General features: G+C 40.7%; 1 protein-coding gene across 5 annotated transcripts in view; it reads left to right on the plus strand.

Annotated features, from left to right (window-relative positions):
- LOC146820739 (uncharacterized) overlaps positions 1-16,530 on the plus strand; it is a 669,677-nt gene that overhangs the window by 219,618 nt on the left and 433,529 nt on the right. For all 5 annotated transcript variants that reach the window (XM_085611515.1, XM_085611516.1, XM_085611512.1 and 2 more), the window contains exon 3: positions 1,830-1,949. In XM_085611515.1, coding sequence (XP_085467641.1) covers positions 1,907-1,949 — 43 coding nt within the window. In that variant the 5' untranslated portion in view covers positions 1,830-1,906. The remainder of the gene's footprint in view (positions 1-1,829; positions 1,950-16,530) is intronic.

Here is a 16,530-nt window from a genome sequence, read left to right on the forward strand (position 1 = left end):
GTCAGTAAACCTCACTCAGCATGGGGAGAGATAGGAAGAGATTTCCATTTGGATGTGGCAACTATAGAAAAAGTCCTGCCTCCTTTTGTAGCATGTTGTACCCTATGATTTTGGAGAAGACAAGCCTCTGCTGATCTGAGACATTGATGTTTTCACCATTTGAAGCCATGAAACAAAGGAAGACCTTTAGTCATAAAGTCTTTGTGCACAAAACATAGATTTAAACAATATCTGTTACCTCGCTGGAAGCCATTGTAAGGTGGACAGTACCGGAGAGATGTGATCATTTCGTGTCAGATTGCACACGTCTGAGCCAAATTAAGTACTTGTAAAATAAATTGCAGTAGGTTGAAACACACTGCATTACAATAATCAATGCCTATAGAGATGAAAACATTCATTCACTATTTGTACTTTTTGAGAAAAGGAGTATAATCTATTTCTGAAACTGCAGTTGAAAAAGACATTAGACTATACTAAATTATTTTGGTTGGACACATTTAGTAGAAAATCACATTTTACATATAGATTTCTTACATACGCAATACGTTTAGGCTTAGCACCAAGAGACTAAGGCCAAAACGGAAGCTCCCAAAATGCGGAAGGTCTCAGAAGCAACAGTATTTCAGTCTACTAACTATTCATTTTCAGTTGATTAAAACACCTCCAGTCATGGACAGTTGTGAGACAATTGCTAAAGTTTACTTGAGATTTTCAATGCAATTTGTGGTGCATGTGCAAACATTGAAAGAGGGAAACCAAAAAACTGGATGAGTTGCACGAAAGCTATCAAATACAAATTAAAAAGCAAGAGTGACAAGAGCCTTGGAAGACTCTACATGTGACAGAAGGATGGCACACTTGAAATGTGGTTTGTGAACTTTAAAAGTGCTGCTGCTTTAGAAAGTTTCAAGCCAGAGAAAGTGGTTCCCATGACACTAAGAACTTCCATAAGTATTGGTAAACTCGGTGTTAAAGGAAGCTGACAAATCAAGTAGTAATGCAGAAGTATCTTGCTGGTGAATGAGCCTCTTCGAGTGCCGTGGGGGTGTTGGTAAGAGAAGAATGTAGACTAGTGCCGAGCAGACTTGCTGATAGCCTCTGAGTCCACCACATGTACTTTGTGATAGTCTAGAGGAGGGCCAGTGTAGTGGCATGGGTTGTATTTTTCTACCCTCCCGTGATTAATGCCTCCATTTTCAACATGCCAATGCATTCCCATGCATAAAATAAATCACTAAGTCATGTTGTCCCCAAGGTGTGCTGCCACAATATGCGTCTTAAGAGTTTTGCTGTGGGCATACTTTTTGCCTTGATGCAGGCAACAGGAGTATCTTGGCCAGCCTTCCTTTCTAAGCCTCTCGTAGACGTTTATAATACATTTTGTACTAAATGCTACCTGGACGAAACAAGACAGGTACAACCATAGGCATTCTGCTGACAGCTATTCTCTCCTACAATAGTGGCTGACTGATAGAGTTGCTCAAGCACAAACATTGTGCATTTTTGTCTCCGGATAGTAAGGCAGCTGAACAGACTGCATTCATAATAAATGTACAGTGAACAGTGATACCGCTAGTCTTTCTTACCTCTCTTTGGTACATGTATTTTCTCTCTATTTTGTGTTTCATTTCACTGCTGCAATTGTGTGTGCTGCTTTTGAGACATAAGGCTTGTGTGTGCATTGGATTTATGGCTTATATCAGTTTCCTATCTTGACATTTAACGTCTTTATGAACAGACATTGAATAAGCCTTTGGTAAGAATAAGGTCTGAGAACATTGATTGAAATTGGACATGATTTCTAACCTCTTCCTCGCTTTATATAGTGAATACCCCATTGCCTGAAGATTATTTGGAGCCCTACCATGCGTTACTGCAGTCTAGTGACTTGGAGGTGCAGCGGATGTCTTCCTTGTCTCTTGTGAACTTTTTGCTTGAAGGAAATGGTGAGTTTCTAGTTTAAAATGTAATGGTACCCATGTATGTTTCCATGCAGGTAATATGCTAGTTGGTTATGATGTACTTGCAACTGAAATATTACACTCACTTTTGGAAAGATACTGTATTAAGCATTGTATGTATTTCACAACAATACATTGGTTATAGCTTAAAAAATTGCTCAACAAATGAAATTGCATACTATGGATAATGGTAGCCCAACTGAGACGTGTACAATGATGATCATAAAATACAGTAGCAAAAAATCAGGGAAATTACAAAAAATAAATCCCAGGAAGAGTAAAAAGTGTCATCCACTTTACAAAAACTATTCGAACACTGGAGAGAGCTAAATAGACTGAGGGAGGAGTAAAGTTATACAATGTTGACCAGTTTCCGCCATATATAGAACAAGCCTCTTGAAAATCTCATGTGTTTGTGTACCGGAGATTTGGTGAACATTGGTGTACAATTTCATTGTATAAAACATGTTTTTGAAGTCGTGGTATGAACACTTGCTTTTAAACTTGGTTTGCTCGAGAGAACATAGGCGGATTTAAATATTGTATCACGGATGCATATCAGAAATGGTGAAAAAAGGTTCAGTCATTTAAAAAAATGTGTGAAAAATGCCTGGTTTAATTATACATAATTGTATGACTTTTTAAGCAGAAAAAACGTACATATGCTATCTTGCAGACAGCAGTTTTGTTGTCTTTTATTTTCCAGCTATTTGTTGTATTTGTGCATGTTTCTGGTTTTTATGCTTTTAGATTTAGGCTTCATCTTCTCAGTTTTGTATTACATGGCTGTTTCATACCATTAATTTTCTAGGAAATGCCTTTCTGCGTTGTAAAAACATATCACTATCTTCTCCTACGAGTAATTTATTCTCCTTATGTAGGCCATTGGCGAGGCAGTTCACTGTTTGCGTTTTAATGTACTCAGTTATTTATATTGGTTACAATAGAGCCAAATGCACTATCGTTGCTGCCATTTCATTCTGCATTAGCAAACGTTGCTACGCACAGGTTGTTGATTTATCTAGGCAAGGATTACCTGTTTTGTGGGGGGAACAGAATTCTTCCATTGGCACATTTTAGAATTTCCAAATTGGTTAAACGGGGGGGGGGGGGGGGGGGGGAGGGGGATGTGTTGGAATGTGCTCTGAAGGCCTGTAGAGAAAAAGTGCTGCTATAAATAAGCTGTATGTTGCCTTTAATAAGAGTGATGACAGGTCAGGTTAAGAGTTCTGTTTTTAGCTGTTTGGTTGTACTCTCAGGGATGTACTGAGCATGTTTCAGAACCTTGAACCAACTACTCACAAAGACCTCTGGTGAGTGATCAAGTATACTGCTGTTAGCAGATGTTGTGTGAGCAGGTCATACAGGTGAGCCCTGTTTGGAGTGCATTACGGAGCTGGCTACATCAGGTAGTAGCCTAGATCTTGGCCCAGAATGCCTTATACGTAATGTGTACGTCTTAGAGTATGGACATGGCTTCCACTAGCAGCCCATGCAGTGTCAAATAATGGGCTTGAAAAGGTTCAGCTACTTCGTTTGAAGGTCAGTGTGGCTCCCTGAACCTGCACATATTGCATTCCACCATTGAGTTTTTTGGATTTGCCTTTGTCAATAGTATAACTTCAGAATAATGATAGTTTTTCAGACCATCTACAGCTATACACCGGAGCACCTAGATTCTTTGCTTTCAGGTTGATATTAACTCTGGACCTTTGGTCAGGGGCAGCAGTTCTGTCATCTGTTTCCTTCTGTACCTCCTAAAACTAGGCTCACTGTTTAGAAACATTATAGAATGTACTCCTCCAATCAATTTTATATGTGAGCTGTGCATTCAGATTGTTCTGGTCTTCCGATTTGTTCCCAAAGCGTTGGAGTGTAAAACAAAACAAAACAGACACTGGATACTGCACAGATGTCTAACACATATTTAATGCAAAAATAGATGCAAGAATCAAAATAAACTTGGAGCATGCAATGCTAATTTCCATACAATTTGGTATTACATTTACATGCTTTATTTATTTTATTTATAAAGCGCACTCATCATCTCTGAGGGGCCATCCTGGCACTGGAATTAAACAAGGAAACTCTGCAGATAAATGGCCCTTAAAGAGGACACAGCCAAACTTTCAAATGTTTATGAAACACAAAAAGATCCACCATAAGACGTATATCTAAAGGAAGAGAATTCCAATGAAGTGCGGCTAAGTGGCCGAAAGACAGGCAACATGTCCTGGCTTTCGTAATTCGCGAGCTGAGAATCGGGGCTTTAAGGGAAAAACGCAATTCCAGTGTTCCAGTAAAAGGAAGCAGGAACACGTGACAGACAGAGATCTACCAATAGGCACTAATGAGCAGATGTCAAGCTTTTCTTGTGGGAAGAATGTAGGTAAAATATTGACATTATTGATTTCTGTAATCCTCACTTTGCTATGCTAACTTCTGAATGAGGCTACATTTACTAAGACAGTCTAGCTACAATATCCAATGTACAGCACGACATAGCAAAGCGGCAGTGCATTTAAAATACATGTAAGTGACCAATAATGCTAATGCTTTAGTAAACCTTAAGTGGATGTACATTCAAATTTGCAATTGCTAAGGCATATTTATGGGTTTACCTTCTCACAGTTGATTATCAATAGTTTAAGGCATATGTGTGGATCAACCACATCAGGTAGATTGGTGTCTTGCTCCAATTGGTGTGATTTAATAAACTGGACACAATAATAACATTATGTTATTTTTATATGGCGTTGCATACTGCAATTTTGCTGTTTCTAACCACTTTAAATGAGAGGCGTTACTTTTACCCAAATTATGACATTCAGTATATTGTCTTTTGCCAGGGTGGAAGACTGAGTAGGCTTTGCCAGAATTCAGACTCTGACCTCCTAATTGCTGTTAGCAAATAACGTCCAGCGCATTAACATAACCCTCCAAGGGTACATTCAGCTGGTGAATAGAAGAGGGGAGAGGAATTTGTGGGGTCCTTAGAGGCAAATCCTCATTCTGAACCCACTCCTGATGAGTTGGTTGCACTTGAAAAGGAAAGATTATGCCCACTAGTAGATTCCAATTAATTATTTTAAATATTGTGGTAGGATTACATAGCACTTTGTGAACAAGGCTCACTTGCAGCCAAAACGCGTCCTTGTAGCCACTACTGAAAACAATTTCTTTGCACTTGAATGCACATATCCAGCATATCTTTGTTGAGAGTTGTAGAAGAAACCATAGACATAGAAAACCTACTAAAATGTAATTGGATTATAGCGAAAAGACTGCAAGTAAATCAAATTCTAGTGCAAAATCCATATATTTCAGTCGCTCATTTTTAGCACAGCTTTTTTAAACATTTAAAAATGCAAGAGGACATTTAGATTATCCCAAATCAAGCTGGATAATGCATCAGTTTTACTTGTATGCTCATGTACGCACCAAAAGGGGCATGTGCAATGAGTCATCTGTGTACCTCAAACTAATGATCATGTATAGAAATTTGAAAAGGGACAGAAATCAAAATTACAAGAAAATCTTATGACAAGTGCCAGATTCATGTACAAATGAACAATTAGTCTCATGTCTATTATAGCATTGTCTTGGTCAGTCCGAGTCATGTAGTATATAAATACACCCAATGAAACAATGTGTTTATGCGCTACATTATATCCCCCATAGTGATAATCTCAATTGGTACATCAAATGGAGGGAAAAAAGACTGTTAATCAGTTTCACATTCAATCATCAAAGGAAAAGATAAGTCAGTTAATGTATTTGTAACAAGCATCTGCAATGCAATAGGTCTCGCATTTAGGCAAGTTTAAGCTATTGACGTAAATGGTAATGCCTTTTAGTAATGTTTTTTGTTTTATAACATAATTATAAGGTATTTTTATTTACAATAGTAAAGCTTAATTTTTTGCAAACACCGTCCCCTGAAGGATTCTATGCTATAAATAGCCTTTAAATACATCAGTGTCCCTCGAGCTTAAACTGCACCATTAGGTAGTTTAGGGTCCACGCATCCCTCTTGTAAACCATCTCCAACCTTCCTCTCCTATCGGGCATAGCGCTTATATCTCAACCTTGCAATGAGCGCTCAGTTGCGTGCGCCGGGGTCAAACCGTATAAGTTGCAAGTGAACACGCCTGCCACTAGGCTTTGGTAGGAGTGATGGAGAAACTTTTGTTCTTCGTATCCCTCTAGTACCTAAGCCATGAATGTATCTCAGTGAGTTGAGCAACAAAAGGAATTGTTTGTATGTGTGTGCGTGTGTTTGTGTGTGTACGTATCTGTGTGTATGTTTGTGTGTGTGTGTGTGTGCGTATGTAACACAGTCCCCTGAACGATTCTATACTATAAATAGCATTTAATTCAATCAGTGTCCCTCGAGCTAAAACTGCAGCATTAGGTAGTTTAGGGTCCACACCTTCCTCTCGTAAACCATCTCGAACCTTCCTCTCCTGTCGGGCATAGCGCTTAGATCTTAACCTTGCAATAAGCGCTCTGTGGAGCACGAATTGGTGGGCACAACAGATATACAGAACATATTTTTACATGCAGCGTGTGGAGATGGGCAGTCCCGCCAAAGAACATTAGGAGTTAATCAGGGTAAAGTTTGACCCCAGATAAAAGGAGGTTTCTAACACGACTCGGAACATTTGCGTCATATTTTCATATGTTAGTAGGGGCCAGGGTGACATATGTCATTTCTTATTTGTGTGGCTAAGATCAGAGCGAGCAGCGCATGCGCGCTGCAACGCTAGGCAACACCTAAAAAGGGCCGTGACACCATGGGAGGCGTCACTAGTAGCCGCTAAAAGCCCTACAGCCAAACCCCATCTATTTTATACTCATGTAAGACTTGCAGAAAATAAAATAAAACAAAAAAACTTGTACAAAGAAGCTGTGCATAAGGAGCGCTCTTCAAGATGCACAACTGTCTTCTCCCAGATGTGCGCAACCTGGGATACTAAGAACAGGGTGCCCGCTTGAACCCTGCGGCCCTCGAAGGAGCTGCGGAGGTTCATCTGCTGCCATCATCACCTTTAATAGTTTCTTTTCCCAATTGGGACCATCCATACACCACAAAGCTGTCAACTTTGTCATTCAATCCTTTTTATCTTTTGAAAAGTTGCCTTTAATGGTTCACACCAAAACAATAATACTTTATACAATAGAGTCAACATATTTGAAATAGCCCTATAGATTGTTTTTCTGCATTTTTCAAACAGTCAGTCCAATAGCATTTCTTCACCTCAGTGGTGGCCATTTTGTTTTCTCTAAGGGATTGAAGATAGAGACGTTTATCCATTTAGTGATGGTGTTTCCTCCATAGTCTTTCAATTCTCTGTATGAATTGCTTCATTAACTGTGGAGCATATTTACCTCAAGGGGTCTGAAGAAATTGCAGTCATTGTTTAACTGGGCTATCGGACCTGGCTAACAGTCTATTAATGGATGAGATTAAAACGTCAAATATTTTGTCTGGGACAAGCCATACAGAACCAATGGAAAGCACAAGATATCTCCTTCCTGAGGTTAAGTACTCAAGAACTTACTGTGGTTTGCCCAGATGACAGTCTGAAGTCACAGATGTTTGAACTTGGGGTTAATTGCTTTAAATTCAGCTAAACTCCATTTTTAGTGAGAGATACGCTGGCGAATAAGCAGTTTGAAGCGCAGCCATACTCCGCTAAATAACTACTAGTGTTTTGCTACTATTTTCCTTTACCTTAAAAATTGTTTATGGATGTTTGTCTTTATACCAGCAGCACTAATAATAAGCCTTGAAGTTTTTTTAATTTTTACGGTGTATTGTAATTAGCATTTGCAGAAACTAACAGGTTTTCGGTATGAATCATCATTGACAAGCACAAACAATAATTAAGGTCAGAACTCTGGCCTTCGACAGAGGCCACAAGAGGTCTCAATGCTGGCACGGAAATGGGAGGCAGGAGGAAAATATAGTTTACATGGATGTGGTATGGTGCATGTATAGTTTCAGGCTATTGGATGGTACTTTGCATTATGTTTTAGGTCTAGGAATTATTTCCAAAGTTTGTGATGTGGATCTCCTTGCAAGGTAGGTGTTGCATCAACCAAATACCTCATCACTTCAGTTTTGGAGATAACCCAGAAAGGATTTCTAGATATCTAAGAGAAGTGTGTGTTGCTGGTTGTTGAGTCACTATAAGGAATGTGACTAAGGTGAGCTTGAATAAGAGGTTGCATTTTATGATTTTATGCAGCAAGCACTAAAAACAAAATGGTAAAGTAGGGCTTAACAGGGCCCATAGAGAAGCACTGGGTGTCAGACTTTAGGTTACGTAGCATCTGGCATTCTGAAAACCAACATAAACATTATCCAGATATAGTGGGCCTTTGCATGATCTAAAAGTGTGTTTCTTGTAGTTTATGGATGTAAAATATGTTTTGAAGCAGTCTATGTATGGCATGAACTGAAGTGCAGTTCATCATGCCATAGCATATCATCTTTTGCACAGGGGAGAGGATGACCCAGTCCTGGTATCCATTTATCCTATACGTTGGCAAGGGACGGTAAGGCTTGAAGACATGTTATTTTATACAGGGTAGCGATGTGGTTGGGACATACCTCAAAGCTGGAGAGGATATGTAGCAGGAAAATGGTCTGTGTAAGGGCATGGTGTTTTGGATCAGTATTTGTTCCCCATGAATGTATGTTTTCCAGTGAATAGACAATTTCCTATTTTGATTATTGTAATTACCTGTACACTTGGTAACAATCCACTATGCAAACTGCAAATATTTCAGAATCATTTTGTTGCACGTGAATTTCTTCTGCCGTATGATGCCTGTTTTGATGTTCAACCACTGGATTTCAGTATAGGAATTTGTGATCTTCCAATCCCTCTGTGTTTTTCATAAACTGTTACATGGTTGGATTTCTTGGCTAAATTGTTTAACCGTTACTCCCACCTATAAGATTAAGTTCTCTAAACTTACTGTCCATTTGGTGATTTTGCTACCAGACCTCTCAAGATAAGGCCCCTTCATGGACAAGGATCAACTCTGACGAGCTCCGTTCCTGTGAATTAAAGGCTAATCTGTGCTTCTCAGATTAAGAAGCCTACCAATTCAGTCGAATTTATGGTTAGCCAATTTCATGCACTAGCCACTCCTATCTACTCCTCTGTCTCAGAAGAGCTGATTAGATACCTAAAACCAGCATTGCCATGTGCCGGGGTCTACTCTTATACTCTATTAACTCTTCACCAAGGCTTTAGCACATAGCTGTCAGTATACACTGCTAAATTGTTCTGTCTGTCAACTTTATAAGTTGTTTACTGATTGTAGTACCAATATATCTTACACACCACACTCTGAGACTACCCGGTGGTTTGTAGCGAGCAGTTCACAAAACCCTAAACAAATAGAAATAAACATAGAAATTGTGTCGTTGGGTTGTTCAATTCCAGCTAAAGAGTACGAAAGGAATTAATGAATGTGCCAGAGCATAAGGCCTGAACCAAACAGCATCCAACCCTACTCCTCCTCTCCGTGGCTATATCAGTGAATGCTGGAAAAGCTTGGTTATCCTAGATTGGTATGTCGGGTAAGAATGCATGCAAAGATTTAAGCGTGTCAGTGACCTGTGCCAATTTATAAAAAGAGTACAAATTGAGTGCCCATGTGTGTTCATTAGTGACTGGTTCAGACAGTAGAGTAATCGCATGAAGTGAGCATGTGAACTTCTCTGAAACCCTGCATGTGAATTGGATGAATTTGGCTCTACATGTGATGAACATCAGTTGAAGTTCAGCCACACAGTAACACATTTTTAAGTTTGCAATGCTAGGCCTTCCCTCTAAGGAAGATTATGGGTTTCAAATTATGGGGCATATTATCAAGCCAGGCGATAAAATTATCGCAGCTAAAACGGCGATAATGGGCTTGATAATATGCTCTATGGAATTCCAATTGAAGCTCAGGTTATATGTCCTTCACATCTAACATGGGCTTCAATTGGAATTCCATAGAGCATATTATCAAGCCCATTATCGTCATTTTAGTGGCAGTTTTCTGCCGCTAAAGCGGCGATAATTTTATCGCCTGGCTTGATAATATGCCCCTTGGTTCTTTTAACCTTTCGAGCTCATATTGTATACATAAGCATATTCTTCTGTTATGTGAACCAGGATTCAAGAATTAGCATGCAAGCATTTTGGGCTATTTAGAATAACTGGGGGAGCACAGTCATTTTTATTGGAACTGCTTGACCCATGAGAAACAAAACGGTCCTAATTAGAATAGGCCATCTGGAGGTTAGTGGAATTAATTCAGATATGATTCCTGTTGTAGCCTGATAGTTAGACAGAGTCCTCTACCATTAATGTTTAGTAGCTAAGTCATACGATATGTTAAATACAATAGCAAGTTGTTGGAATAAGAGGAACTGATGTTCTGGCGGAGGCCATCACAACACCATTAAGAGTAGCGTGTAAGTGAATTTAAGTGAGAAAAAGACTCCATAACATTCACAAAGAGTATAGGTGAGAGGAACAGCAAAGTAAAGGGGGACTAAAGTAAAACAAGTAGAGTATATAGAGCTTGAAATCTGAGTCAATTGAGTTGATGGCCTTCCTAGCATCCTGTATCGATAAATCACAGAAAGTATCTTTTTTGTGGTTTAGACTGAAGGTAATCTGTGCAGTTTGAGGGGCATATAATAAGCAGGCACAAAGCCTGATTGGTCAGTCACTGTCAGAGTGGGAGGAACTCATGCAGTGTATTTCGAAGTCTGTGTTAATGAGCAAATTTGGACCGTATGAGCTACACATTGAGCATATTGCTTTGATTTCAGTATTCAATAGTGCATTAGGGGCATTTATACCTGACTAGAACTTTGCTGAAGTAAAGGTTTCAAGGTTTGGAGTGTTCTTGTAAAGAATGAGCAGGAAAAGAGACCAATAATTCCATGTACCTTTGGTAGAACTCTGCAGTTGGACTGTCCTGGCCCATGGACTTGTGAGCATTTTTTGATGGGAACAATTTAACATCACCTCAAAAGTCACCTCTACAGTGTCAGTGTTCTTGAGAAAGTACCTGAAGACGACTCCAGTCAATCAAATTGTCAAAGTCCGCTTTAGGTTTAGAACAGTGTGAAGACTGCAAGCAGTCAGTAGCCTTCCATGATTTGACTGAGCGTTTGCCGACGGCTTCGGCTTCCTGGTACTTTTGGACCTTCCTATGCCAGAATCAGGTGGCACATCCCCAATTGTATCACACAGCCAGACATTGTTTCTGCTCATCTGCATACAAGATAAATAAAGCCAGAATTATGTGGCATTCCTCTCATTGACTGAGGCACCCAGATGATGGTTTACTGATGGGTGATTTTTTGTGAGCACTCTAGGCACTCTCTAGCATCCATTTTCCATTTCAATAAGAGCGCCATTCAACTCTCCTTTCCGTCTTGTCTCTATCTGAAAATGATCCATTGGCTTGAACCACGATGGTGAAAACGTTGATGGTGCCTTCTGTGTTGTACTTGTAATTCTTTCACAAATGTTGGGCGTACAGTGTGTTCCTCTCAGCAATTTACCTTACAGCCAGAAGTATCTGTTCCCCTCTGGTAGTGTTTTATAGATTTTATGTATACTTAGAGACTGATTTAGAGTTTGGCGGATGGAGGGTACTTCTGCAGGATGGCAGAGGACACTTCCTCAAAACCTCAGAGAGACGTCTGCCCACCAAATTTAGAGTTGTCTTACATTAACAGGAACCGCCGTCATGGTTTAGACTTATGAAGCCTCTGCTTCTTTAGAATCGGTGTAATGTAAAATGGTTTCATGTCACTTTCAAACTTTCCAGTTGATTGCAAAAACTGATTTTTGTTCTTGCTAGTATGACAGGATAGGATTCTGGAAGAGCTTTAAAAATATTGGGGGGGTGGGGTCCCCTAGAGAGCCTGCATGGTTTAGGTATTTGCTATCATCATTGATTTATTATTCTTTGGCAGGTTGAAGGAGCAGAGTTTGGGCTATGTGGTGGAGATTGCTTTCTTTGGTGAGGTTGGCAGTGGGAGGGAGATGTTGCTTGTTTTTGAGAACTGAGATTCATGATTATCAGCTATTTTGATGAAGTGTTTCACTAAGGCACCACTAATTACCTATGTGTGTGTTTATGCTTATTTAGGAACGGACTGGGTTGTAGATTTCAGCTACAATTTTGAAGAGGTGTGTGGAGAGTAGTGTGCGGTCTTAGTTTTCTAAACGGGTCTGTTTTCAGTTTACCAAAGTTTTCAATCCAAGTTGAACCAATTCACCTTCCATCTGCATGCCCACAGAGGGTTCGCTGTGAATTGGGCCATCTAAACAAAAGCCTTTGAAAGTCATTGATGAACCCGGTTTGTGGACATATCCTGATGCAGGGGACAAGCAGAACTGAGTTTATCTAGGAAGGAATTTAATTCAAAAGTCTACCAGGGATTAGTTGGTCTAGTACTAGAATCTAGTAGGTAAGTGAATACCTTATTCATACCTAGTTTTGTTAATAAATGGTAACATGTTGGTGATTGCTAACAGTGAAAGCTCTATGGGTTAAAAGTTCGATAACATTAAAAATAATAAGCTGCTATATCTATGTTTTCTGGGAACGTCATTAGATAAATGGGCCCACAAACTACAGATATCCATCTATATATGATCCATATAAATATCTATATAAATCTGATTTATAGTAATCTTATAATCAGATTTTCATAGTTATTGAGCGTGATATGCCACTAGGTGAATATTAGAACCTAATTTTTAATTGTCCTGTGTCCTTGTTAGACCGTACATTTATATCTGATAGACTATTTAGTTAGCCTGCACTTTTCTTTTCACTGAGTTAAAGAGCTTTTCTAGCACTTCCAATTTGAGCAGTTTACTCTTTGTATCAATGATTACCAATAGTGCCAATAAAACATCAACGCGATTGGGACCCAATAATCTTCAGTAGTTCTTCTGCCGTTTAATTGCAGTCCCTAGGAACTAAACCAAGAGGAACTCTCTGGAGAAAGAAAAATGTTCTGCTGGGTGAACCACTCACTTTTTTTATGATCCATTTGCTCGCTTATGAGTATGAACTGAGACTATAGTTTCCTCACACAAGTGGTAAACTTTGGCACTAAAGACACACACAGGTTTTATTCAAACTTGCATTCATTCAGTCCTACTTGCTGACTAATAGGTCAGTATCAACGGGATTATACCTTATAATAATGCAGCTACATTTGGGTTACTAGTGGTTCACTGGTGATCCTGTGAGCATAAGGTCCATATAATCTTCACAGGACAGCATTTATGTAAGGATGCAGCTTATTCAAATTTTGTTAAGAATTCCAGAACCTGGGACTCCTCTCATGATCTAACATGAGATGGTTCCCAATTAGGTACAAACCTTTATACTAGGACCTCAAATGGAGAGCTTTTGCGAGCTATGATGTCCAGCTCCATCCCCTTCTTTAATTTATTTCCATTGATTCTCACCAATTGCTTTACACACATTTTTCAATCAGCCCGACCCTCAACATTCACTATGCCAATCATTTTCTAAACACAGATACTCTGAGTGCATTCCATTTAGGTTTTACAGTAGTAAATTATGGTTTTAGTGGGGAAAAAACCAGTACTGAATCTCCGAATAGATAATAATGTACAGGTCTGTATTCTATAAATCTATTGGCACCTTTTGAAAATCATATGCAGAGCAAAGTGGCTCAATTACTTCCAGTACTTCCGTGTGGTCTAAAAGTACTGAGTGTATTCCTTTCCTAGTATTGACAATAGTATCACAGCCATCTGTTTCTGTAGCTTCTAGATTTTATTTATTTTTATTTATAACAAGGTTTTATATAGCGCAAACTAGACCCTGGAAGGGTATCAGAGCGCTTTCCAAATGTTACATCAGATAGATAGAGATCCTAGTATGCATTGGAGAAGCGACCACTGCTTGTTTGGAAATCTTGAATATGTGGTGTGCTGGAAAAAAGTCAGAGGGGGATGTGTCTAGAACTTTATATGAAATCCCCTTTTGATAAGCTGTACTATCCCCGTGATTCAAGACTGAAGAGTCTCACTGGTTAACAATTGCAGCCACTGCAGCGGAATCCAGGCCATCCTACTGCATATCTACATAGTCATGCTTTTGGAGTCTGAGGAGGCACAGGAGTGGGATGATGAAACTTGGTTCCTCATCAACAGGGCGTCCTGACACATTAACCCACTTGCAACTTACAGCCCACTACAACTCAACGATGACAGTCATCCTAGACCAAGTAGCCCCTCTGAAACTAAAAAGTATTAGAAAAACTCCCTCGAACTCCTGGTTTAACGGAGACCTCAACTCTGAAAGAAGGCAACTTAGAGCTGCAGAAAGACTTTGGCGAACAAATCCATCCATAACTCGCCTTGACCAGCTCAGAGGGGAACGCAGGAAATATAAAAATCACATCATGAAAGAAAAAGCTGCCTTTCGTATGCAAGGCTGTAGATGCCAAAACTGCCCCAAAGGGCTTCTCAGCATCATCAAGTGACAGACGGCCACACTCAGACATCCAATGCAAACCCACCTCCCAGAACGAAAGGAATCAACTCCCTTACACACTCGTTAGACACCCAAGCTACTGTCTCTCTATCGGAGACCACCAGGTGCAACGAAATCCAAGGGTACCCCACGACTACAAGGAGCTGGAAGATGTTCAACCTACACTCGGAAGTGGACATCTCTGGACTGATTGCAAATTCTAAGTGCTCCTTCCACCTCGCAGACCTCCTTCCAGCCACCCTGGCAAAAAATCTCAATTGACCCTTAACCCCTCTTTGGACTAAGATAATAAATGGCTCCCTGAGTACCAGAGTTATGCCAGACTGCCTCAAACTATGTCAAGTCATGCCACTGCTAAACCAAATGGGTGAAGACCTGAATGACCTTAACAACTTCCGTCCCTTCTCCAACCTTCCCTTCTTAGCAAACATTCTTGAGAGATGTGTTCTCTTACAACTTAACCAACACATTGACTATAACAATCTCCTGGACCCTCATCAATTGGGCTTCATGAAAGGACGCAGCACGGAAACAGCGAAACTGAATATACTAGATGACTGAGTCAATAAAAAGGAGGGGGGACCGGGAGCCTGTTCCGGTCCAATGTCCGTGCTCCACAGAGTACCGTTAAATTATTAAGGACATTGTTCCGAGTTGGAGGTGGAAAAACTCACCTGCTCAACGGGGGGATTGAAAGATTAAGAGTAGAATAGAAAGCGAGAGAAGAGTGAAAAGGAGAGAGGCAGAGGTTTTTCCCCGGTATCAAGGATCCAGTCCCGAAGGGGAGGGCCAAAGCTTGCCTCTTAGTTGCCCTCACACACCCCGAAGGATGTCATGCTTCATCATCGGGCTTTTTGCTCCTCGTCGGGCCAGCGCTGCAATGCCCGAAGGTCCCCCGAAGGGTCACTTTCGCGGAGATCTTTTAAAGACAAAAACCGTTAGGTGAGTGCGGGTGTGTGGGGTGGATCCAGATAAAAAGGTAGTGGAGTGCGTGCAGAGGTGTGTGAATAAAATTACCTAGGGGTGTCCAACAGAGGTTATTTAATAGTGAGGGACCCCTGGTAGATTAAAAAACCAGAAGGTTAGTGAGTTACTGTAGGGCTCAATGTGCCCGTGTAACTAAAAAAAGGTCGACATGTTTCACGCCTGGTTAGTCTGTGAGATCAATGGCGTTTCTTCAGGACCTAGCTGATGTGATAGTTGTGCACGATATAAGTGGGGTTCCGAGATAGAGTTGGTAACCCACGTAAGTGTAAGGGGGCTTGGGTGTGACCGCAGGGTTAAATTGCCTAATGTGCGGTGTGTATCTCAAATTTGTAGATCGACCCAAGGCTCAAAGATACCTAGCAGGGATGACAAAACAGAAAGGGGAGGGGAGACAAAAGACAGGGAGAGGAATAGTATTTATGTGTCTGACGTCACATGGCAAAAGCCGTCCATAAACCTTGGTGCATTACATAAGGTAGCATCCAGAACAACAAAGTGGCCAGGAAAAATGTTTGAACAGGATGACAACGCTACATATATATTCCTGCGGTACAACAAAGATGCGAGCGTGCACCGGGGGGGGGGCCTGCAGAGATTACATCCACTCTGAATCAGTTGCATGATCAACATCCGTGGTTCCCCACCTAGCCCCCGATAGTCGTTGCTATGAATGGCAGAGTGGCCAAGGTGAACAGTCCCATGTTCTGTCTGGTGCGCGTCACCCCTCGGTGGAGTCAAGAATATGGGCGGACTCCGTGGGTGCGGCACGCAACCAGAGCTAGAAACGCTTGGGATCGTTCAGTAAATACGACAAAGACTTTGTAATAAATAGTTGCGACTCTGTAGTGGTCAAAAAAGCGTTAACAACAGTGCGGCTGAGATGGAGTGGCGGGCACAGCCCTGCTTACCCTCATGTGTGTGGGAGAGAGCTCCCTAGGCTTGTCCGTTGGCTGCCCGCACCCTATTTGCTAAAGAAGGAGAGAGACCACAGGGGACAGCGTTA

This window comes from Triturus cristatus, chromosome 6 (genome assembly GCF_964204655.1).
Source record: "Triturus cristatus chromosome 6, aTriCri1.1, whole genome shotgun sequence".
Taxonomy (NCBI): domain Eukaryota; kingdom Metazoa; phylum Chordata; class Amphibia; order Caudata; family Salamandridae; genus Triturus; species Triturus cristatus.